The sequence below is a fragment of the Taudactylus pleione genome, unplaced genomic scaffold, assembly GCF_031769625.1.
Source record: "Taudactylus pleione unplaced genomic scaffold, aTauple2 ptg000707l, whole genome shotgun sequence".
In the NCBI taxonomy this organism is placed as follows: Eukaryota; Metazoa; Chordata; class Amphibia; order Anura; family Myobatrachidae; genus Taudactylus; species Taudactylus pleione.
Window position 1 is genome coordinate 12,800,128 of NW_028285109.1, and position 26,136 is coordinate 12,826,263.

Genomic DNA, 26,136 nt, shown 5'->3' on the forward strand with positions numbered 1-26,136 from the left:
CTGATAAATATCATATGCCGCATGCCTATGTTCTGTATGCGACTGTGGGTGTATCTTCAAGTGAAATGCTACATTACAGTGTCATTGGCTGTATCCCTGTAACATAGCGTTTCGCATGCAGATAACACCCGCAGTCACACAGAGAACATAGGCATGCGGCGTATCATTTTAATCAGCAGAAGCTGCTTGTGCTAGAAATTTGCATCACTGTGTGAGTAAGATGCATTTGAAGGTAAAACGTTGCACAAAAATTCGCTCTGCGCTACGGATGCCACGGCTTGGCGCGATTAGAAGGGCTGTTAAGCGCACAAGAAGGCTAGATGTATGAGGACGCATCTGTAGTGATCATTTGTGCCAACACCAAAACTAGGGAGAAATTATATTCATATACAACTAAGTTTTAAGTGCCTGATTCAGGGATATACACAAATTTGTACGCAGAGGCTGTCCAAAAATATGCAAATGTTGCAGCTGCCTGGATTTGTTTTGCGTTGCCCACTGGCGGCTTCGCTAATTATTATTAGTTATTTATATAGCGCACATATATTCCGCAGCGCTTTACAGAGCATATTTTGGCCATTCACATCAGTCCCTGCCCCAGTGGAGCTTACAATCTATATTCCCTACCACATGTGCACGCACACACATACACACTAGGGTTAATTTGTTTTTTTGGAAGCCAATTAACCTACCAGTATATTTTTGGAGTGTGGGAGGAAACCAGAGTACTCGGAGGAAGCCCACGCCAGCACAGGGAGAATATACAAACTCCGCACAGTAAGGGCTGTGGTAGGAATTGAACCCACGACCTCAGTGCTGTGAGGCAGTAATGCTAACCATTACACCGTCTGTGCTGCCCCAAGCGACTGCTTGCAAAGACACAGATCGGTCGCATATCAGTCGATTATGGGACTTTCTGAGTAACCCTATGATCAATCACACTGTGAAGTAATACTTGCTGCAAGCGACTACTAGAAGCATGCGCAGGCGGCCGGTAATCGCTCAATTGCGAAAACATCGGCATAGCATACTACTGTGAATCAGGCCCCAGGTGTCCTTTCTTACTGTGGCTTCAGTTGCGCCAAATAGACCCTCTCTGTGCACCAGGGCCCTGATTCCGAGGCCAGCTTTTGCAAGCGGCCAGGTGATGGTCGCGACAACCGGGCTTGCAACGAGACCCTTGTGGTAGGGTCTCGTCCACCGCAAGCCCCAGTGAGCTTCCTGCTCTAATAGAGCAGGAAGCTCACTGCTGACATCATGAGCGATGTCAGTAGGGCCGCCCTCAAACGGCAGGCATTCCTTCGGGAACGCCTCCTTTTGGCCAGCCACCCCCCCTCCCCGCCTACAGAACGGGGCTAGCTGTCAATCAACATCGACAGCTGACCCGCTTGCGAGCGCATAGCGCTTGCGAGTTGGTCTGAATCAGGCCCCAGGTCCCGCACAACTCGGCCAAGCGTCTGTTTCGCTCAAATTGTGCGTCTTATTTGCATAAATGCAACAACTGAGAGTGACAGAACTGCAAGACTATCGTACGCTGACCACTGAGGCGTGCAACATTTGTACCTCTGGGTGTGATTGAGTCTGAATCTGTGTGAAAAGGGCTCCAAGGCGAGCAGCCGCAGCTTTTACTCACGCCAAGTTCGTTGTGCTTCACCTGCAACTTTTTACATGTGTAAAACCAATTCCTATGCGGTTACAGTCACAGCCCAGCATCTCTGGTACACTGAGTGGCTTTTTGCTGAGTCTGTGATGCGACTAAATAACACAATTTAAAGACAGATACGGTGCACTAATTCTGTAGTAGCGTATTGCACATTTTGCGCCCTATAGCGTAAAGACGCCTAGTGTTGCAAAGACACGTCTGTATATGAGCTGCCATCTTTCCTGTTATTTTATACCTATTTTTGGAACCTATATGTTTGTACAAATATTTTTTTTTCCCCCAATCATGTCTGTAAATCTATTTCTTTCTTCTTCTTTCCATTCCTTTTTTCCTTTTCCCCCTGCAATCTTCTGTTTTACTTCCTGTGCTTTTGTTTTTCCTGACGTTTTCCCTTTATCTTCCTGTTAGCGGAAGTCCTTCCTGTGATTTTTCGGTGTCCTTTTGTTGCTATTTGGTTAGTAGAGATTAGTTTTTAATGGACAGATTTAAAACCTTGGTGTTATGTTCTAATCTCTGCAATCTCCTACTTCCTGCTGGCCAGGCACACAGTCATAGTAAATTTAGCTTCCTGGCTGCCTGTAGGATGCTCTAGGATGACAGGAGAAAAGTTGTGTGTGCTGTGAGTGGGTGTAGGGGGGAGGGAAGGCTCTGCTATCCTTCCCTCTCCCCCTCCGGCTTTTCTCTCTCATCTGGCTGCCATTTCTGCAGCTGGAGACACTTTTATAGCTTTCCCCCAGACTTGCCTGCCCCTGCACAGAACTGTGTCTTCAGAAGGGGGTTGGGGAGAAATCGAAAACATCTCGTAGCAACCACAGTACCATAATTGTTCCACCAGCAGCTGGAAGAAAGCAGATTTCCGAAGTGCATTAAAAGCTGGCAGTGAGCAAGGTGCAGATGATGCCAGACTCCCCTTCAACTTTGCACTATTCCGGTCTTTGCTCTCACACACAGCCGTAAGACCTGTAACCAGAGTATGAGTGTTCTAGCTGGCTGAAAGACGTGAGGTACTGAGTGAGTGTGACCTGGACACATTTGCACTTCTCAAACACTTCATTACAAAATATAATGCTAGCACAGTTAAACTGTATTTACTGCTGCATTGCTCCACATGGTGGCTAGAGAAATGCTGGGCAATATTTTATTTTTCATGGGACTCATAAGTAGCCTTTGGCCATAACAGGGTAGCACACGATACAGGGCAGAACAGCGGGTCATGTGCAGAGTGGCCACCTACGCGTGCTGCTAAATTGTACACATATCTCTCTGCTTGGACTGAACGGAAGTATTGGGCCTGTGTGGGCAACATTCATTTTGCAGAGAAGCATCAGATCTCATTAAGTGATTCGAACGCCAGCATGAAGTTTTTGCACACCCCAACCAGATGGTTTTCCTATGACTGGTCTCTAGGGCGGGAGAGGATATATCACCAGGCAATCATGATCTAACATACTGTATTGTATGTTTGGAAGCAGTGTCATGTCCTATGCGAATCGCTAAGAAGAGGGACAAAGAGGGGAAATGACTATGGTCAGAAGGGTCACGTCACCCATTTTCAGGTGTCATGAGGTCTCCGGGAGTCCTATTACACACTACTGAGTTAGAGCTGTATACTAATAATGCAGATTATGAGCAAAGCAGGCTGCCTTGTGGGGGACACTTTCATGTCGCTCAACATTCCAGAATGGAAAATCGTCCCTGATTCGCCAGAACGATGTCACCCTCTGCTACATCCCATTTGACCTCGGCCAATTAGACGAAACTAAAATGCATAAAAGGCCTGTTTCTGAGTCGCATGTAATGCAAACATAACTCCAGACGCCTGCTCCAAAAGGACTGCAAACGTTATGCTGATGCAAGTACTGTATAAGCTCGTATTCTCAGTCGAAGGCATCTTTGCAAACACACCACTCCCACTCCATCTCCACTAGCATCAGCATTTACACCTATTCCATACTAAGTGCAGGAAATTCGTCTGAATTTGCCGTCCAGAAACGCTCAGAGGTCAAAGAGAAATGGCTGACGTAGGTGACACTCTGAACATACATTCACAAAGATGCATATGGGGGATGTGTGTAGTATTAAACAAGTACTAGATCTATTTACTAATTTGCAGATTTTTAGAAGTGGAGTTGTTGCCCATGGCAACCAATCAGATTCTAGCTATTATCTTCTAGAAGATGCTAAATAAATAAGTAGAATGAGTAGATAAGCAACTCCACTTCTAGTGTATAAACCCGCACTTTAGTCAATATACCCCTTAGCAAGGCCGCTACTAGGGGGGTGCTGGAGGTGGGCGTGCACCGGGTGCCGGATTAGGGGCCCATAGCCCCTGAATCCAACAGCGCTGATGCACTCGCCACCTGTGTCCCCCAGGCCCCCTCAGCCTGGCGCCGCAGGGAGGCTCCAGTTGCCGGACGCCCGCTGGGATTTTATTACCAGCAGGTGCCCGGTTCTCTCCTGAACTCCAGCTCCCCCCAAAGGCACTATGGGAGAGACGTCATGATGTCTCTCCCATAGTTCCGAGGAGCAGTTGGGCGTCCCGGACGGCGACGGACGCAGTAGCAGGGTTTAAGGTAAGTATTGTTTTGTTCTGTGTATGTGGTACTACGTGAGCATTACTATGGGGGCATTACCTTAGGGGGCATTACAATATGGGCACTACTACAGGAGCATTACCTCAGGGGGCATTACTATAGGTGCACTGCTGAAGGGGGCATTACTATAGGGGCACTGCTGCAGAGGCCATTACTATAGGGGCACTGCTGCAGAGGCCATTACTATTGGGGCACTACTGCAGGGGGCATTAAGATAGGGGCACTGCTGCAGGGGGCATTACTATATGGGCACTACTACAGGAAGCATTACTATAGGGGCACTGCTGCAGGGGGGGGTGGCATTATGTGTAAATGGCATTACAATATGTCGCATTATATGTAAATGGCATTAGGAATATGTGGCATTATGTGTACAGTGTAATATGTTTGTTCTGTCGATATTTGTAATTTTAATAAAATAATTTGGACATTTGATGGTTTTATTTAAGAAACCTTAACTATTATTTTTAAGGAATGGACATTAAATTTGTCAGAAAAGACCATCTTATGATGGGCGGGAGGGCGCCAAATTACTGTCTTGCCCAGGGTGACAAAAATCCTAGTTTCGGCCCTGCCTTTAGAATCGGCCTATTGCACTCTCCAATTCTCTCACTCCTGCTCCTGCCCTTAGCTCCCCTTACACAGGCTCACTCCTTATGTCTTCAGTTTGTCTCCCAATTCCCTTTAGACTGTAAGCTCCATGAGTAGGGCCCTCCTCTCTCCTGTTCTCGTTACCTACCGCTCTTGCACACCAGCTACACTCTACACCTCCTCCTTGGGCTCTCTGCACCTGGACTCCACTCCTACAACCTAGACCTGTTTTATGCATCCATGCCAATGGCTAAAGGTTTCAGCTTACGCTGAATATTTCCATTGCACCCTTTGTGTCAGTGGCCATGTTGAGATTTGTAGTGCTAATTGTTACTTGTCCACTGTTTTACCCTGTACTGTCTTATTGTTTTGCCCTCTGTACTGCACTGCGAAACACGTGTGGCACCCTATATATAAAGTTTGATAATATGTCAACATTCATCAGTGTTGACCATGTCGACACTCATCATGTAGACAGTGATGAAACATGTTGACATATCTTCCCTGTCCCAGTGGCGACTTCCGGTTTAGTCCTCCAATCATCCAGTGTTCGGATGAGTATTTCTCTCCTAATCCCTAACCCTAACCCCCCCTTCATTCCTGCAGCCTAACCCTAACCTACCCCTGCAGCTAAACCCTAATGTCAACAATCTGACAATGTTGACATTTCACCTGTTGACATTTTGACTACATTCCATTTTAAACATGTGATATATTTATGCATTTTTATACTGGGGCACAGCACTGTTTATTAAATATTATGTTTCTATATACACTGGTCCTAGCACTGATAGGTTGTTTAAAATTAGAGCCTATATTGTGCAACAGAATGAGGGTTCATGCCTTCAGTGCTGCAGCCGCTATCTTGGCCATGTGGGCCAGGTCTCAGTCCGCAGTACCCATGAGAAAAACCTCTGCAATGCTGTGGTACTTAGCTAAAGTGTCCGGGCTTTAGCTCTCTTTAAATAAATAAGTAAATAAATATTTTTGTGCTGCTAATAAATCTAGCTGCAGATACTTCTATGAAGGCCTTGGACTGCAGTACTACTACTTGGCTGTTGCATGACAAGTTCAACTGTTTTCCCCTAAGAGATGGCACCCTTACCCTGATCTTGCCACACATGATGGAGAATGCGAGCAGTGATCTTAAATTGCAGCCCAAAAATATTGTGAAAAATTTAAATTGACAGATACCCAGTTTTTTTGCTGTTGGGAAAATACTTTTATGTTGTGAAATTCCCGGTGGTGTCATTGTCAGATGCTTAGGGGAGCCAGATTCTGCTTCCCACCTACACCACGCGATACCATAGAAGATATAGTCAAGGCTCTTGTGCAGGCGTAACGCCACAGTCCCTAGTCCTGGAAAAAGTCTCCAGTGTATTCTGGTAAGATTTCTTACAAGTGAAAAGGGTCCTCAGCGGTGGAATAAACTTAAACGTCAAAAGACTGTAGGCTTGGAACCTGGAGATTGGCCAGCTGTGCCAGGAAGGTTCCCACCTTGTAAAAGACTTGATAAAAATATGATCAGATGTTTTAGATATGGTGGCTTGGGCCATGTTGCTGCTAATTGTCCACTTACCTCTGAACCTATGCAATATGATACTGCTTATGTGAATCGCAGAGTATCTTTCTTTGCTCAGCTAGCCAGCACTGCAGACCGACAGGCTGAGCCAGATAAACAAATGTGTATAGTCTCTGTTGAAGGCAAACCGGTAGAGTCTGGTAACCTGGTTACTCTTGTAAAAGTCTAGATACCCGGAAGAGATACTATTGCGCAATACATCAACAACGACAATTGATAGGAAACTAGTACATGTCTTTAGCAGAGTGGGAATATCTAAGGAAATCCTAACTGATCATTGTATCACATTTATGTCAAGAATCGTGAAAGGGATGTGACGCTTGTTTAAGTTACTCATCTAAGGACCTGTGTGTATCACCCTCAGACCGATGGTCTAGTAGAGAGGTTTAACAAAACTGATCTAAGTGGTGGATAAAGATGTGAAAGATTGGGATTATATATACCCTATTTATTTATTGACTGACAAGACAAAAGAAAATACAATTTTTTCTACACCAGAGGGTCTGTGCGAATATTAGATCTTGCTATTTCTACATGGGGCACTCTCCACGTTTTAGAGGATGATGGATAAAATTCTAAGGAGTCTGTTTACTAAGCTTTGTTAGGAGGTAAAGTGAACGGAGATAAGGTACCAGCCAATCAGCTCCTAACTGTCATTTTTAAAACACAGTCTGTGACATCACAGTTAGGAGCTGATTGGCTGGTACCTTACCTCCGTTCACTTTATCTCTTAACAAAGCTTAGTAAATAGATCCCTAAGCCTCTTATCTCGATGATGTAGTCATCTATAGTCCTGATTGGCAGTTTCACTAACCCAGGGTTCAAGCAGTGTTCCAGTGAGGCAGGATTGACAGCCAACCCAAAAAAGTGTTGATTAGGGATGGGAGATGTGTACGGTCTTGGACGCACTATAGGTTTGATAGAGCTCCAACTCGAGGCAATACAAAACTGGCCAACACCCAAATAAGAAGCAGGTGAGAGCTTTCTTACCCAATTTTGCCACCATTGCTGACCCTTTGACTGACCTTACCAAGGGTAAACAGTCCGTTATGGTAAAGTGGAATCCTGATGCAGAAAAGGCTTTTTAGATGTTGAAGGTAGCGTTGTGCACCAAACCAGTTTTGATGACACCTGCCATGAATTTGTCATGCAGACAGATGCATCAGATGTAGGGATAGAAGTTGTGTTGTCTCATAGCAAAGATGGTGAAGAGCATTCTCTTATTTAAGTAGGAAATTGAATATACATGATAGAAATACCTCTGTTGAAAAAGAAGCATTGGTAATTAAGTGGGCATTAGAAGGTGCTACCTTTTGGTGAAAACATTTAGAATGATCACGCATCATGCTCTGCTGAAGTGGATGGCTGAGAATAAAGAGACCAATGAGAGGATAACTAGCTAGTTCTAGGCATTGCAAAATGTAAAGTTTTCAGTAGAGCATAGGCCAAGAAGCCAACTGGCCAATGCAGATGCTCTGAACCATATTTTTTGCTTAAGGGGCTACTGGTCAAAACGGGGGGGGGGGATATTTGACAAAAACACTGGACAGGTTGTCAAGGGAAGACGTATATGCCCCAGGTTTTTAGCTTCTGTCTTGTAGACAGAAACTGATTGGCAGCTGATTGACGATTTATTTATTTTTTTAATCCACTGCGCATGCGTCAAAGCTGCATTGCTCTCACGCAGCGATGGATTAGCGATGGCAATCGCAGTGAGGATTTCTTCACAATAAGTGAGTCAGCTTTTGGGTGTGGGTGGGGGGATAAAAAACCCAGGTTAGGACCATTTTGCGGGGTTTCCCTAGTGAGCCTCTGCGAAACTGTTCACTGCTGCCGAGGCCCCAGCGCCTTAGTAGAGCCACTCTGTTTAAGACAGAATAGGTTTACTCAGGAGTTCAATATGCACCGATGTTCCCACTTTTGTGAGTGAGCAGCAGATATCGGACTCCTGAGGTGGGCATCTCAATGCACGAGATGTCATTAACATATTTTCACAAGTCCGCTGCATACAGATTTGCTGTCTTATTGGGATTTGCACCCATCTCTGAATCAGGTGCTCAGTCCAGTATTGTGCAAGAACCCCCAATTTACTGCCATTCATGACAAGTAATAATCCAGGTGTGTTAGGACCATTTTCTGGGGTTTCCCTAGTGAGCCTCTGCAAATCTGTTTGCCACTGCCGAGGCTCCAACGCCTTAGTAGAGCCACTCTGTTTAAGACAGAATAGTTTACTCAGGAGTTCAGATAAGAATAGCAGGTGGCGCTAATGGTGCATACACACGGTCAGATTTTTCTTCAGATCTCAACGATAACTATTTAAAAAATCGTTCATATCTGAAGGAAAAACCGACATATCTGACATGTCTGAACGATGCACGTTCCCGATGGTCAGATAACGATATCTGACATCTGATGTGTTTGCAGTCAGATTTGGACAATTCCATGCATTTTAATGCAGTCAAAAATCGTTCATAGTTCAAATCGTTGGTCAATTCATTCATCAAATCGTTCAGATCGTTCATCTGACACATCTGGCAAATCTGACCCTGTGTATGCTCCATAAGAGTACACAGCCAGGGATGATATATAAAACAAAATATATATATCAGGTAATCAATAACAATTTTATAAAACTCCCAGGAGTGGGTTATGAATACATCAATATAATCACAATAAAAATAAACCTATAGCTCCAAAAAAACAATAAAAAAGAAATATAATAAATGCAATCTGCGGATGTAAAATGGCTTGTAGCAGATAGTTACCAATTGTAACGGATGGTTAATCACTATCCAACAGAGTTAGAAACAAAAACAAAGTAATTCCGTAATGTAGCAATTTTCACTGAAGACCTCTGTTGAATAGCAACAATTGTGGCAAGTTTGCAAAAAAAATAAACAAACGGAACTTAATGTTTCCAATAATCCACAGTGTTCCAATCGTGAATATCAAAAATATATGGAGTATGTTAAGGTAAGGTGAAGACAGCTAAAAACACAGCTCTCCAGAGTACTCACTGTCCTCCTGCATGTGTAACCACTGCAGCAGATCTCACACTGTATATCCTCCTGCAATATAAAGATACCTCCCGGTACAGTAATACAGCCTCTCTCTCCACGGAATTCACCGATCCCAGCTATGTGGGTCTCTCGCTTCCACAGGGCTGTGTGGTATCACGTGGGTTGCTGGCAGTGTCCACTTGCATATGTGAACGCTGCAACCGGATGTATTCATAACCCCACTCCCGGGAGTTTTATTAAATTGTTTATTGATTACCTGATATATATATATTTTGTTTTGTTCTATTAAAGAATTTTTTATATATCATCCCTGGCTGTGTACTCTTAGTGCCACCTACTATTCTTCTCTTTTCTTTTGTATAGTGTTAGAGGTGTGGCAAAGCCTCTTGTAGGTGTGCAGCATTGATTACTAGCAGGAGAGTTAGATCTGTGCACCTCCACTGGCGCCTGGACTAGTATTTTACTCAGGAGTTCAATATGCAATTACTGCCATTCATGACAAGTAATAATACATATGCATTCCTTGCCACGCTAGGTTTAGACTTGTAAAACTAACATATGATAGGTTGCTGTGTGTGAAACTGGCCACACAAGGTGGTTATTTACGACTCTTTCAAAGAATGTACCTCCAGTCAATATACCGACAGCGGCATCCTGATGCTCCGGATCCCGACATAGGTCGGGTAAGTATAGTAACCCTCCCCCCTACTCCCCATAACCCTCTGTTCCTATATCCTAACACTAACCCTCCCCCCACCCTATTCTAACCCTCCCTGTTAGTCTCTAACCCACCCACAGGGGTACCTAGCCCTAACCTCCCTAGCCTAAACCTAACCCCCCACCCCATGGCTAAGTCCTAACCAGCCCCGCTATACTTGCGTTCGGCATCCTGGCTGGCGGGATTCCGACGTTGGCATATCACCTACTGTCGGTATTCCGGTGCCAATAGATCTATTAACTACTTCCCGTTTTTGTACCTATTGCAATGCACATGGATTTTTACATGTGAAGATTGTAAGCTTTTGCATTTCATGATGAGAAGAGCTGGCTGGATAGTGGAGATGTTCCACCACTATGCAAACTAGATTTGTTTGTTTGGATGTGATTTTTAACACTTCTACTGAAATGTAAAGAGTAAAAAAGGGGCATTGGGGAGGTGATGGGGTTCCCTGTTTTGTAGAGGCCCACAGAACATTTTTCTCCCTGCAGAAAGATCTCCAGTACATGTGAAAACTTGCCATGGTGTATTTAGTCTTCCATGTGCAATATGGGAAAGGACATTTTTTAACAAATATAATAAAAACATTTAAAAACACAAGCAGTAAAGACAGATCTCTACCTACTCCTCTGATTAGTGTGAGACACAAATGAGACCAAACCACGCAGTTAGTATAAATGGTAAATTAGTATCAGGATGTACTTTAAAGTGATGTTTTTGCACTTCCTACAATGCGCAGCTCCTCCAGACTGTGCACAGTGACCTTTATACTGGAAACTCCAGAACCAGACTGAAGATACCCTGAGGTCTGCTCTTTGTTATACGTCAGGGGGGTTAAAGAGGCACATTGGCTGCTCTTTGTTATGCGTCAGGGGGCAATAGGTACATTGGCGTAGATGTAGAGTTGAACTTTTGACCTTTTGCGGAGCATATCTTGTGTATTTTCATATTGCAGGCACAGAAACAGACAGATCACAGGTGCACAACTCCAATTTTGCCCTCTGGATTTGAACCCTAGTATGTTAGGGACCTACCCTACAGAGGTTGCCTGGATATGGTGGGTAGGCCCATAACCTTGGCCATGATTATGCTAAAAACCTCTATTTATTGCAATATTTTATTGCATAATGTATTTATATATAATCAGTAAATTGGAGTTGTGCACCTGTGATCTGTCTGTTTCTGTGCCTGCAATAATAGTCTCAACAGGTAGCACCTCCCATTATATATATTCAGGGTGTGCAGTCCAGGACCCTTTCGTATTTTCATATTGCACCTGCTCCCTAATTAAGGGAGGAATTAAATTCAGCGCGATGGTGAATAGCCGTGGGAGGGAGCTCCCGAAGCTATTCAATTCAATGCGGTGTTTGGGCGGGCAAAGGATTTCTTCCCGCACCCCCTTGGGGATGCGAGGAGAAATCCGACAAAAGTGCCGGGCATGCAGCTGTTTGCCGGCTTAGTGCGGCGCTAACAGCCGCGCACCCGGCACTTTAGTCAGAGAATGCCCAGATTAAGTTGCGAGAACTGGCATTCTCTGACTCACCTGCTTCCCGACAAGGCACACAGCGCATTGAATTGAATAGCTGCGGGAGCTCCCTCCCGCAGCTATTCACCATCGCGCTGAATTGAATTCCCCTCCTAAGTGCATGCAACTGCGGGCATTTCATCTCGGACACGTCTTCATTGGTAACTGAAGGGGCGTAACTCGGCTGTAATGGGGCGTTCTCATGTAGACTAACTTCAGTAAGGGTGAGCTTGATGGAAGGTATCCAGATGGTAGATGCAGTAACGAGATAGACAGTCAATAGATAGACACCGGAACGTAGACCGTGAATACAGTAGGTGTCCTGGTCAAAAGGTCGACGCGTGGTTTTTCATGATGATTAGGCACTTGGTGGAGGGTTAGGCTGCGGAAGGGGAGTGTCAGGGTTAGGCACCAGGGGGAGGGTTAGGTTTAGCCACTAGGAGGAGGATTAGGGTTAAAATAACTAACAAAAAAAAATGTGTATTGACCTTTTGACCATGTCGGCCTAAGTCCATTACCTGTCAACCTATTGCCTATCTATTGACTGTCTATGTAGACACTGTCTATCAATCCATACCCCCTGATGGAGTTGCGGACTGCGTGAGTCAGGTGGATGTGTAAATACACCTGTTTTCAGGCATGTCTTTTTCACCAAGGATAGGGCTGGTGCAAATGTGCGCTGATAATGGTGACTGGTATTAATTTAAACGTACAGATAGGTGCGGTCTGCTCGGAGAGATGTGTGGAACTCTGTATACAGGCAAATATACTCCTTTTATCTCCATGCAAACAATGAGTGAGAAATGATGTTCGCGGTTTGCGTTCAGCTCAGCATCCTCGTTATGTGCAAATGTAAATTTGTAGTGTCCCCAAATATTTTGCAGTTCATACATTTTATTGTGCTATTTGGACAGGCAGTTTTATTACAATTCAATTCTGGGCCTGATTCAGAGGTGGACGCTAGTAAAACATTAGGCGCAAGTGCCCGATGTTTTACTTCTGTGCATGCGTCCACCTGTTTTGGTGTTTGAGTCAAACAACCTGATCGCATTCAACTTGGTTTTCTTTTCACAACATTTATAGCAGTGTTTTAATCAATGACGTGCATCTTAATAGGTGTGATAGAACAGCCTGTGCACAGTGACATGAGAATGAACGTATCATGTACTTGTCCTGCATTGTCTTGTACTATAAGTCACTGTTCTCTTTTTCTGCTCAATTGTTTATGTACTTTGTTAGGCGCTGCAGAGCCCTTGTGGCGCCATATAAAGAAAGGGTAGTAATAATCTGAGCTTTGCAGCAGACTGTCTGAAGTTTTGTGATCAATCCTTGCTAAGACTTTCGTACAGATACATTCCCATCTCAGAATCAAACATGGGTCATAGTTTTTGAATTGTGAGTGCATCAATACACTTTCATTTGAGTATAATGAGTGAATGAACCCAAGTTCAGTTGCGCACGTAATGTTTATGCTGCACACAAGGCGGCCAATGTTTTCAGTGTACGCATGCGTCCGAGTCGCACAGCGCATGCGTCTCGGTGTTACCGCACAAAGGCGCAAACTGATTTGCGCGCAGAGCCATCCAGTTTCGGTGGCAGTTTCTTGAAAGTAAAAAGGGGGTGGCTAGCCAGACGTGGGCATATTGCGGTCAGTGACTGTATCCAATGATGCAGTTGCACTGGCCTGGCGGCCATGTTCACATGGAGAATATGCACCTGCTATAGGGTAGGTGCAGTCTCTGATGGTGCGTCTTAATACGCACAGCGGTAGATGAATCAGGCCCTAAACGTGTATGAAAATATATTTATAGGATCCCTAATTAACTGGCAATTGACCCCTTGTGTGTGCTTGTCCAGCCCACTCTTTGTACCCCAAGTTTGACCGTAACCCTGCATTTATGTGCTACATTGACACAGAACTCTATGGAACGTATATATGTATGTGTGTGTGTGAATTGGGAGACACCTGATTGGTTTAGCAGTGGCACAACCCTTTGAACAGTTCTGTTCATTATCTCACGGTTTACCATAATGCTGTTTAAAATAACATGAGTGAATTCCCACATTTATTTATTTAAAGTTTTGAAAGATCACAATACCAATAGGCAGTACCACGGTCTTATAATTGCAATCACTGGGAAATTAATACTTAAACATTCCTTTCCTACTAAACGGGAAGCTTCGCTGTGCCCCCTCTGCCTCCGAATAATACAATGGAGTAAAATAAACTATACGCCAGACTAAATGCGACTCCAGTTTTTTATTAAATTAAGATTAAATCCCCATGGGGCCCTAGGCAACATACTGATTTGAGCAGCTTCCTTAAAAATAAAAAATAAATCATCATAAAAAGGGAGTGTTAGAGTAATGTGGGTCCTTCAGTGCTCACTGGGCCCTGTGAGGAGCCTAGCTTCCCTAATGGATGATCCGGCTATGCATATAGGTGGAGATTTATCAAAAACTTGGGCCCAGATTTATGAACAAGTGATATTCTTGTTATCACTCATTACTAATCTTAATTGGTGCTCCAACCAATCAGCTCCTGTCATTTTTCAAACACATGACAGTTGGGAGCTGATTGGTTTGAGCACCGTAGGAAAAAAAAAAGAAGAAGATTCCCTCCAGCTCACTGCAGCAATCTCAACAAAAAATACTTAAATCCTACATGATAATAGAGATTCAGAGGTATTCGTTACATACATTTGCAAATATATGAATAAGCGCCAGGCCATCGTCAAGGCTCCTCTTTACTGGCGTCCCTAACATTAAGGGGTTCATGTCCGAGAAGCAAGGTACCCCAAAAAATTCCAGCCAAGGACCATCCCCAGGGCATCACACGAAAAGGGGAAAAAGATGATAGTGAAGTGTAAAGAATAGATGTGTAAAGATAAATCAATAAGTGTTAATGAAATGAGAGAGAATTAAAATGACATGAATAATAAACAATTAGAAAAGTGAAAAAAAAAAAAAAGCACCATTTAAGATTATTAACGAGTGATAACAAGAATTTCTACTTCAGGGTCCATAGGGTATCCACAGGATACCTTGGGGTATAGGTGTGACGTCAGTCATCGGGCACCATAGAGTTAAGCTTTCAGCCTCCCAGGATGCACTAGGGTCCCCCTCCTATACCCCGCCCCCGAGCCAAGGCACCTCAGTTTAGTTTGGTGCCCGGCCGGAGTCGGGTGCACCTGTTGGATGCAGCTGTGGCTGCACATCTGGTTGTACAGCATGGACAGTCAGTCCTGGCGTCCATGCTGTCTGCCCTACACCCCCGCCGGTACCAGAACGCCGGTACCGATCCGGGGATGCTGGTGAGCATCTGGGGTCACAGCTAGCGGTGACCCCAGATGTTCCGGACCATGGCCGGATTCAAGGGGGACAGCAAGGTAAGCAGCGGGGTCCCGCGGTGGGTCCCCGCTGTTACATGGTCCAGAGTCCCCAGGCAGGGGGCTCCCTGGGGACTGGCTGCAGCGTGGAGCCAGGTAAGAACCTGCGCTTCCACTACCCCCTGGGACAGCGGACCGCAGCAGAGCGGTAGCGCTGCGGCGTCCCAAGGGTTAAATGCATGCCAGGGGAGCGCGCCTTCCCTGTCTCACAGCCGGCGCCTCCCCCGCTGAACACAGCCCTCTCTGCACACTGCCGACTGGCCCTGTGGCAGCGCTCCTCCCCCAGGCCAGCCTCCTCTCTGCTCCTCGGCGGCCATCTTCCTGAACACATGGTGAACGCTGCTGGATGCCTGGAAGGAAGCCTCTTGGTCTGGGTCCCCCCGCATATCTCTCCTCCGCTTGTGGTCAGGTCTGTGTATGCAGCGCTGTGTCCTACCAGACCCTGTGTCTGCGTAGTTGAGTGATCAGCGCTGGTTAGTGCAGGAATTGATTTTCTTTGCATTGTATGTGACTGTGCTAGCGCTGCTGCCTGTATCTTCTATTCTGACTGTCAGCTTTATTACTGTCCCTGTTCTACCTGCATGTCCCTATTCTTTTGCGCCATCAACAGTTCCTCAGGTTTGCAATCCGCAGCGACCATTTTCAGTTTCGGGCGTTACCTTTTGGCCTGGCGACAGCACCGCGTGTGTTCACCAAGGCGGTCATGGTGGCTTCTCTGCGGCTGCAGGGAGTCCGCATGTTGCCGTACTTGGACGACCTGTTATTAGTGGCAGGACTTCCAGAGCTCCTTCTATGCCACTTGGACCTGACCATTGCGCTGCTGCAACGTCACGGCTGGTTAATCAACTGGCAGAAGTCCACTCTAATCCCATCTCGGCGGATTCTGCACCTCGGAGCCTTATTGGACTCGGGACAGCAAAGGATCTTTGTGACGGAGGAAAAGATCTCTGCTTTACAGTCGAGGGTGCGCAGTTGTCTGCACAGCCGCCGGGTGTCTCTACACTCGGCGATGAGGTTACTGGGCTCCATGGTGTCGGTGTTCGACATGGTGGAATATGTCCAGTTTCACTCCAGACCTCTGCAGCACCTGATCCTGTCCAAGTGGAACGGGCTGCCTCAGTCTCTGAAGTCCCAGACGATAGTGCTCACCCTGGAGGTTCGCCTGTCCCTTGCCTGGTGGTTGCAGACGGCCCATCTCAGCAAGGGACGTCCGTTCTGGTTACCAAATTGGGTCCTGTTGACAACGGACGCCAGTCTTCGGGGCTGGGGAGCAGTTTCGGGTCCACACTTGTTCCAGGGCAGGTGGACACCGGCAGAAGCGGCACTTCCAATAAATATCTTGGAACTCCGTGCGGTCTTCAATGCTCTCCAGCAGGCACATCGGGTTCTCCAGGGTCGTCCGGTGCAGGTCCAGTCGGACAACGCTATCACCGTGGCCTACATAAACAGGCAAGGAGGAACCCGAAGTCGGGCGACTCTCGTAGAGGTGTCTCGGATCCTGGTATGGGCGGAGCGCAATCTTCCGGCCATATCAGCGGTCTTCATCCCGGGAGTGCTAAATTGGGAGGTGGACTTTCTAAGTCGCCAGGACGTTCATCCGGGGGAATGGTCCCTGCACCCGGACGTTTTTCAACTGCTGGTGGACAGGTGGGGTCTTCCAGAGATCGACCTCATGGCGTCCCGGCACAACAACAAGTTGCCGGTGTATGGGTCTCGCACAAGAGATGAAGAGGCGTCTCTGGTGGATGCTCTGTCCGTCCAGTGGATGTTCCGGTTCGCATACCTGTTTCCTCCGGTTTCCCTTCTTCCACGGGTAATCCGGAAATTCAAACAGGAAGGAAGGACGCTCCTGTTGATAGCTCCCGCGTGGCCCAGACGGCACTGGTTCTCAGACCTTCAGGGTCTGTCCGTGGACAGTCCTCTGCGGTTGCCGCTACAACCGGACCTTCTATCGCAGGGTCCTTGTCTACACCCGGGCCTGGCTCGGCTGTCTTTGATGGCGTGGCTGTTGAGACAGCCATGTTGAGGTCCAGGGGGTTTTCCAGCTCTGTGGTGCGTACCATGTTGCGAGCTCGGAAACCGTCGTCCGCGAGGATATACCATCGCGTGCGGCATACGTTCTTCCAATGGTGTCGACCGAGAGGTTATGCACCACGGGAGTTTCGTCTGTCTAGGATACTTGCCTTCCTACAAGCGGGACTAGATCATGGGCTTCGCCTTGCCTCTTTGAAGGTACAGGTTTCGGCCCTGTCTGTCTGGTTTCACCATAGGATTGCTACAATCCCGAATGTGCGCACCTTTATGCAAGGTGTTCTCCGCATTCAGCCGCCCTTTGTTCCACCTGTGGCGCCTTGGGATTTGGCTGTGGTCCTGAGGGCTCTTCAGGGACCGCCGTTTGAACCACTGGGCTCAGTGGATCTTAAATGGCTACCAGCTAAGACTGTTTTCCTTCTGGCCATTGCTTCGGCCAGACGTGTTTCTGATTTAGGGACCCCCTTTCTTGATTTTTCATGGGAACAGGGCAGTGCTCCGCACTCGGCCTGAATTTCTTCCCAAAGTTGTTTCCCAGTTTCATGTTAAAGAGGAAATTGTTGTTCCAGCCTTTAACTCACCTGGTCTTTCAGTGGGTGAGGCCACTTTGGATGTTGTGCGGGCCTTAAGGACTTATGTTGACCGCACTTCTTCATTTAGGAAGTCGGACGCCTTGTTTGTCCTCTATGGCTTCCGTAAAAAGGGTTGGCCTGCTTCAAAGCAAACTTTGGCAGCCTGGATCCGTATGGCTATTTCTGAAGCTTATCTTCATGAAAGTCTGCTGGTTCCTCCTTCTTTGAAGGCTCATTCCACTAGGTCTGTGGGTCCTTCGTGGGCAGCTCGACGTGGTGCCTCTGCAGTCCAGATCTGCAAGGCTGCTACGTGGTCCTCTGTCCATACCTTCGTGAGGTATTACAGGTTTGACACCTTCGCCTCTCAGGATGCTTCCTTCGGGTGGCGGATTCTCCTTTCAGCACAGGAGCGTCCCCACCCTTAAAGGATACTGCTTTGGGACATCCCCAAGGTGTCCTGTGGATACCCTATGGACCTTGAAGTAGAAAATATGAGATATGGTAAGAACTTACCTTTGTTATCTCTCTTTCTACGAAGTCCATAGGGTTCCACAGGACTCCCGCCCTGTCGCACCTGTGCTGCAGATGGGCTTTGTTCTGGTCACCGGTTTTTCCGTCTCCCTCTGGTGAGAGTGTGATTCTTGTGTGTATCCAGATCTTCTTTCTCTCTCTTCCTTCTCCTCCTCCGGCCTATGGCTTGGTAACTAACTGAGGTGCCTTGGCTCGGGGGCGGGATATAGGAGGGGGACCCTAGTGCATCCTGGGAGGCTGAAAGCTTAACTCTATGGTGCCCGATGACTGACGTCACACCTATACCCCAAGGTATCCTGTGGAACCCTATGGACTTCGTAGAAATAGAGATAACAAAGGTAAGTTCTTACCATATCTCATATTATCACTCATTGATAAATCTGGGCCTTGGAGAGAGAGAAAGTACCAACCAATCAGTTTCTAACTGTCATTTCTCAAATATAGCCTGTAAAATAGCAGGAGCTGATTGGATAGCACTGCAGTAGTACTTCTACTCCAAGTTTTGATAAATCTCCCTCTTAGTACAAACTAAGCTGCTCACCACTGGGTTATAGCATAGTTCCATAGCAGAAAGCGTGAGTCTCTGTTCAGGAACCTGTCACATTATCAGCCATTTCAGCAGCTTAATAGTACATGCTGGGAAATGAGGAGGGGTGTCTGTGTAAGTTAGAACTCTCTTTAATGGGAGTACGGCAGTTACTGCAGTCTCAGGTCACAGCCAAGTAGAAGCAATTTCCCCCTCTCCTTCTTTCTCCTCTATTTTTCTCTCTTTTTTTTTCTTGTCTTTTGCTGTGTCGCCGTGGAGTGTTTCCATGGTAACGTCGCCTTGTTTATAAAGTGGGTCTTCATTGGCATGCTGCTGCCCACTCACTTGCAGCTCTATACTCTGCCTGCAACTGCAGAGAACTTACTTGCTCTTATTTCTAACAATTGTCAGCTCTTTATGGTGGGAATGAATGTTTTTTAGTTTTCGGGATCAATCATCAATTCTTTTGCATTCAGCAGCCTCTGACCTGTTTTTTGCAATCGGGAAAGTGAATGTCTGTGGCAGTTTTAGGAATACAGGAGTAAGCACGCAGAGTGGCCTGTGGTCATAGCCAGGAAATAAGAACTTCCACTATGCTTATCTCTTCCATGTCTAGTTTCGGACAACTGGTGAACCAGTGGAGTGTAGTGCCTAAGGATCTGGCTGTGGTATGCAGTGTTATGAAATCTAACAATAGCTTTCTGTTTAGGGCAAAGAGCTGTTACATTGCAAAGATGTCACTGTAACAATCAGTGCAGTGCAATATTATATAGCACTCTCTTGTTTTGCTGTGCAGTTGCAGCAGCCAGTGCCATGTGACATCTCTACTCCATGTTGTTCTGGAAAGGTTAAATACTACACATACAGTGAGTTGCTAGAGGGCAGCTTCACATAAGCTATGCAGATCTGACTGGCGTATGTCCAGGCCAGCCTGTAACAATTAGATCTCCCACCCTGTTGATAAGATAGGATTTCAAGACAGAGATTGGAGTTTAAGGGGCTGATTCTGACTTTCATGCAAAGTGGCTGTATACGCGGGCAGCTGTGGAGCAAGCTTTACTACCTTATGCCAATGCAAGGTTCCGTGCGTCTGCAAGATGGAAGCCGTGCCGACCATTGGTTTTATGCTGGCCTCCACAAATGTCATCGTTCGTATCAGCAATAGCACCAACCCCATCCTAGTGCAAGAAATTTGTCGGAAAACGTCTTCTCTTCATACGTGTGAATTTCACATAGCATTAGATACTCCAAAGATACTGCCCAAGTCTCTGTGGTTCCGGGGCGATCGCATGGTCGCCACCCACTTCTACCCCGAAATGCCCAAATTCACAGAAAGACAGATCTGGCCAAGTTCTGCCAGAATAGGACTGGCATAGGCTATTCAGACTTCATAGATTCACATCTGCGCTGTATGCAAAACTCGCCATTGGCGTCTATACTCAGAGATTCGTCCAAATCAGAATCAGCCCCTATATTTGCAGTTTGTTTATACATAATTTACCTGTTTTACTAAATCAAAGCGTTTAGTTGTGTTAGTGACCATGTTATAGAATACTGGGCCTGATTCAGAGCCGCTCGTAAGCGGCCGCTCGTTCGCTCCGAGCGATGTTCGCACATCTGCGCATGCGTATGGGTCGTAATGCGCATGCACCAACTTGTCAGTGCGGTCGGAAATCGAGCGCTCGCAAAATAGCGAGTATGAGGCGTTTGTGGGTGGTAACAGGGGAAGGTGCTTGAAAACGGGAGTGGTGATCCGAACGCAGGCGTGCCAAACGGTCAAAACGGGCGTTTTAAGGGTGTGCATAATTAACAAAGCAGCGTCATCGGCCACGTCACTTGGTTGTCTCTTAGCCTGAACTGTTCACATGATTGCGGTAGGAAAATCCAACACAAGCACTGCGAGCAGTACAGACGCCTTTCGATGTACTCGATTAATCTAATAAATAGCGGAGATGACGTATGATGTGATCGGCCAGGGGGCGTCTTTACAAAATAGCGAGCACTTGTTTCGTTCGCTCACTCAGACATAGAGGCGTCAAACAGACCGCAAAGAGCGAGCGCTCAATTTAAATAGCCGGCCCCTTTTTCTGAACGAGCGAGCGCAAATAGTGTCCGGCTCTGAATCAGGCCCTTTGTTCTGTAGAGCAGTGGTTGCCAGGCTCGGTCCTCAGGGACCACTAACAGTTCATGTTCTCCATATCTCCTAGCTGATGCACAGGTGTATTCATTACTAACTCTTAGAATTTAGAAGATCCCCAGGTAGTATGGAAAACCTGAACTGTTTTGGGTCCCTAAAGACCAAACTTGGCCACCCCTGCTATAGCGCGAGGATGATTAGTAGGAATGGAGAGGCAGGAAACAGTATGACAGCTCTCTAGCGACGGGCCCCTGTTTTCATTGCTATCCCATCAGAAAAACTGAACAGATGCCAACATAGTTTGAAAGTACACATATATATTTTAATGATGTAGCAATACATTAGTAAGCTTTAAAATCCAGTCCAGCTTTCCTTTTTTGTATTTTAAAGCCATCTCACCAAAGCCCCACTACATCTTATCTGTATTCGATAAATACATGGAAATAGTTTTTCCACAAATGCATCGTCTATATGTAATATGGGCAGCATAGACGGTGTAAGACGGTGTAATGGTTATCATTACTGCCTAACAGCACTGAGGTCGTAGGTTTTAATTCCCACTATGGCCCTAACTGTGTATATTCTCCCTGTGCTTGCGTGGGTTTCCTCCGGGTGCTCCTGTTTCCTCGTACAATCCAAAAATATACTGGTAGGTTAATTGGCTCCCAACAAAAATGACCTCTAGTGTGTATGCGTGTGCGTGTACATGTGATAGGGAATATAGTTTGTAAACTCCCCTGGGGCAGAGACTGATGTGAATGACCAAATATTTTCTGTAAAATAAAATAATTAATTTAATAATTAAAATAATAATTAAAACAAAAAAAAAAAACACCAGAAATATAGGACCTGAATCATTACCAACTCAAGTGTACCCTTCTTTCAAATTATATGGCCTGGCGTGCCAGTGCAGGGACTTGCATAAATTAGTCACTGCGATTGCTTGCGATGAGGTTAGCAATTTCTGAGAAAGGTCTGACCTTGTGAGGCTCCGATGTTACCGATGATTTCGCAGACTTGCAAAGTATTACGCATGTGTGTAAGGTGAGGTGGGCGTCCTCATGTTAGGCTGCGACGGCATTGCAATAGCATTCATTACCATTTTTTCGCAGTGGGACTGCATGTGTAATCGCAGCTGCGATCACAATAGAGATCCGTAATGAATCAGGCCCACAGCGCTGATTTAGTTGTACTTTCAAGTGATTAATTGCTACAAACAAGAAGTGTATTTTTTTTATATTAAATCTGCTAGCAGAATATTATATGGAACACCATCATGCCAAATGCTATTATCTAGTTTGGTCCTCAGGACCCCACACAGTTCATGTTTTCCAGGTCACCTAGTGCAAAGGTGTATTAATTACTCACTAATACATTTTAAAAGATCCACAGGTGGAGCTAATTATTTCACTTATGATTGTTTAAGGAGACCTGGAAAACATGCACTGTTTGGGGTCCTGAGGACCGAGTTTGAGAACCTGTGATCTAGTGAAGTGATTCAGTTGATAGCACCGAATAAACAGAATATTTCATGTGTCCGAAAATATGTTTGCTAAAAAGTAGATTGTTTTATGTAAGTTGATCAACCAGTTTGACGTGGCACAGAGTCCATTTTGCAGCATTTAACTCAGAGACCATTTAGTGCAGCAGACAGCTGCGTTCTAGGATGCGCAATGTGCATGCATTCCATATATAAGTGTATTGGATAGTTGGAATGTGGAACGGTTCAAGTCCAGGTTATGTTTGTGTTCATTCATGGCATAACAGTGCATGTACTATTATTCATTTTATATTGTTAGAATTATTCTAGCATATTTATTATAGTCATATTTCTTTTTCTTCTGGTATGTTTACAGTAAATGCATCTTGTTGTTTCCATCTGACCCATGAGGTGTCTGTTGTGTTTGATGGTGATATTTTTATGTCTGTCTATTGTAGTTGAACAAAGAAGATCATTGCAGCACTCAAAACAATGACTCCTTTTTCCATCATGACTCGATTCCAACGGACGAGCTCTATCGCAGTTCTGCCATCAGACCGTCTCCGTTTGAGAACCTTAATCCCAGGAGAGCTTACATGCACACCCAGGTGAGGAGGCTGGAGGTGTAAATGTCGGCAGCACAACTGGAGTGGAAAATCAAATAATGTTAATGAATTTAAAGTTGTAGCAGATAACTGGGAATTTGACGAGGGCTGTTTAAAAATAAAAACACAGGTGCCATAGAATCCAACACTGTTAGGAGGTTTGTGGGGTGCCTAATATTTGTAAATATTATCAGGCTTTGGTACAGCTTACTTTATGGCACTGCTCCTCTGTCGACTTATCCGCTAGCTCTAGGTAACCTATTATAATGTTCATGGTGTTCATTGAACGCAACGCGTTTTATTAATATTGTTGTGAAAAGCTCTCGGGAATGTTTTTATGCTGCTTTTTTCTTAGGATTGTACAATTTTTCTGAAAACCTTTTGCCATCACTCACCACACCAAGAAATGGCTCTTCCCTCTACTGCAAACACCAGCTGTTGTGATTTGGTTTATTTAATAGCATGACCATTTGTTTCTTCCACTGCAGGTTCCTCTGAAACCCCTCCGACATGTCAGCTTCCAAGATGAAGACGAAATTGTGCGTATCAACCCACGTGACATCATCATTCGGCGCTACGCAGATTATCGGCACCCTGACATATGGAGAAATGACGCCGAGCGTGAGGACCATGAGATAAGTGCTCCTTTCACCAAGACAGACAGTAAAAAAAGCAACTATCTCTACTCCCCAGCTAACGGCAGAGACTCGCTCAAAGAGCAAAAATCATCTGGAGTTTTTAAGACTCAGCCCACCTCCTCTTTAAAGAAGCGGAGGAAAGAGGATGGAGAGCGCTCAAGGTGTGTGTACTGCCAGGAGCGTTTTAACCATGAAGAGAATGGAAGGGGGAAATGCCAGGATGCTCCGGATCCAATTCGGCGATGTATCTACCAGGTCAGCTGCATGCTATGTGCTGAGAGCATGCTCTACCACTGCATGTCCGATTCAGAGGGAGAATTCTCCGACCCCTGCTCCTGTGACACCTCCGATGACAACTTGTGCCTGCGCTGGTTGGCTTTAGTCACATTATCGGTCATTGCCCCCTGTATGTGCTGCTACCTCCCTCTACGAGCCTGTCACCACTGTGGGGAGGTGTGCGGCTGCTGTGGGGGTAAGCACAAAGCAGCCGGATGACACAGAGACTTGGCGAACCCCCCCAGGAAGAATTTCGTAAAATCTACCAAGTGGCTGCTGGACTCGATGCAGGCAGTTGTAGGTGACGCTGTATGTGGGTTACATGCGGAGGACTGAGCTATCTGCGTTCAGATAGGACCAGCGAGAATATGTAACAGTGCCAGTCTTGCATTTAATATATATTATTATTTTCCCCACCCTTTTTGTAATTAATATTATTTTATTTTTTATTTGCCATTCCTGTTTGAATGCAAATTATTCAATCACCTTGTAACATATGAACTACAAGAAATACCACAGGATAACATTGTTCATTGAATGGATCCGATTTGAATGTTTATGGATAGGGTAAAAGTGAGAAAATTTATAGAACAAAATATATATAAATATATATATGTGTGTGTATACATTTACATGCCCCATTCTCTTCTCACACTTAAATAATACATCTGGTACTTCCAGGTATAACTAACATTGTGTAAAGTATTGGACAACCTACAAATACACAATATCTAAATGAATTTTTAGTGGAACTAAATAATTTCTAGTTTTATTCAAGTGATTTTATGTATAAATAACAAATGTCTATATTTAACTAAATGTACGGTACAAGAAAATTTTATGACTTTTGGGAGAAAGTTTCTTACAGTTCGCTCTTTACCCAGCTTCCCCTGTTTTCCTCTTGAAAATTGGGACATTCCGGTATAGGGCTGAGTCCTGCTGCTGTGTAAAGGTGACCATTGTGTCTCTGGCAGCTGAATGGTTAAAAAAAAAAAATAAGCTGTTTATCAGTGTATTGTTTTACTGATGATTTTACTGTTTATCCAGCTTTTATCTGTTTCTCCGATCTACCTGTGTTATGTCACATTATTTATACACTCTGGTACATAGAATATAACACAAGTGTCAGATATATATGTGTCTCTCTTTATTCCTGGGTACCTGAAATCTTTTTAATACATCGCTTTTGTTGTCTTACTGGCACTTCTTAAGTCTAAAAGGTGTAGCTATACTTTTCATCTATGTTGAGTTTGGGACTTGGTGGTTTGGTTGCAGCTCATTCACACAGTAGGGATTGTTAATAAAGTCAAGCACTTCCTTATGATTCAGCCACACATTGGAGTGAAACATACTCTTTAGCTGGGTACACGTTATGCGATATATCATCGATTAGATATCGTCCGCGACAGATCTGAACGACCATCGTATAGTGTGTATCCCGACAACCATCCAATTCATCGTACGATGAATTGGGTGGTCGCATCTTTGCCACAGATGATGTGGAATTGTTGCATTAGACATGTAACCATAATATTGTACCGTCGTACAGTGAATCGCTGGGTCATCCAGGTGTGCTGACGGAGATTTCCTGGCCTCTTTGTTGTATCAGCGGCAGCCGGCTTGCGTGACCCCATGGGTCACTCAGCTGGCCAATGTGATTGCAGATTATCCGACACAGCTCGGATAAGTAATGCATGCAAGAAGCATGACTCCAAATGCATTAACATATTTGCAAGGACAGACTGGCAACGCTGTTTGCACGCGACTTTGCAATTCCATCCACTACTGAAGCACCCCCTCAGTGTAGAATATATAAATATTTTTTCTCTAGGATGCGATACTTCACTTACATGCTGTCTTATATATTTTTCTCCATAATTAATGCTGGTAAGGGTATGGAAGCTAAACATAATGCTATTTCTTAGAGTTCTTCCTCAGAAAGACTCTTCAAATGTCTATCATTCTAGAGAGACATCTGCTCATGCATGGTTTCCAGCACAACATATTGCCAAACCGGGCAGCGTAACAAGCTCAAAGTTTCTGGAGTCTCAGGAGACATAGGGGTCTATGTACTAAGGGTAGAAAACCGCTTCTCAGTATGTACTAAAGGGAATTTCTCTGCCTGTAGCCTGCCAGCGCTAAGTGCAGGCTACAATATCACACTGGACCTGGGGCACAGGTATTACTAAGAGGTGATGTCACTTACCGTCTGCTGACTTCTCCAGCACTGATATCGCCTCCTGTAGCTGCCGTTATCT

General features: G+C 45.4%; 1 protein-coding gene across 1 annotated transcript in view; it reads left to right on the forward strand.

Annotated features, from left to right (window-relative positions):
• Window positions 1–25,010, forward strand: part of SPRED1 (sprouty related EVH1 domain containing 1) — an 84,644-nt gene extending 59,634 nt beyond the window's left edge. Inside the window, exons 5-6 of the mRNA XM_088456572.1 lie at window positions 22,818–22,967; window positions 23,453–25,010. Of these exons, the coding sequence (XP_088312698.1) occupies window positions 22,818–22,967; window positions 23,453–24,097 (795 nt within the window). The 3' untranslated portion in view covers window positions 24,098–25,010. The remainder of the gene's footprint in view (window positions 1–22,817; window positions 22,968–23,452) is intronic.
• The last annotated feature ends 1,126 nt before the right edge of the window (window positions 25,011–26,136 follow it).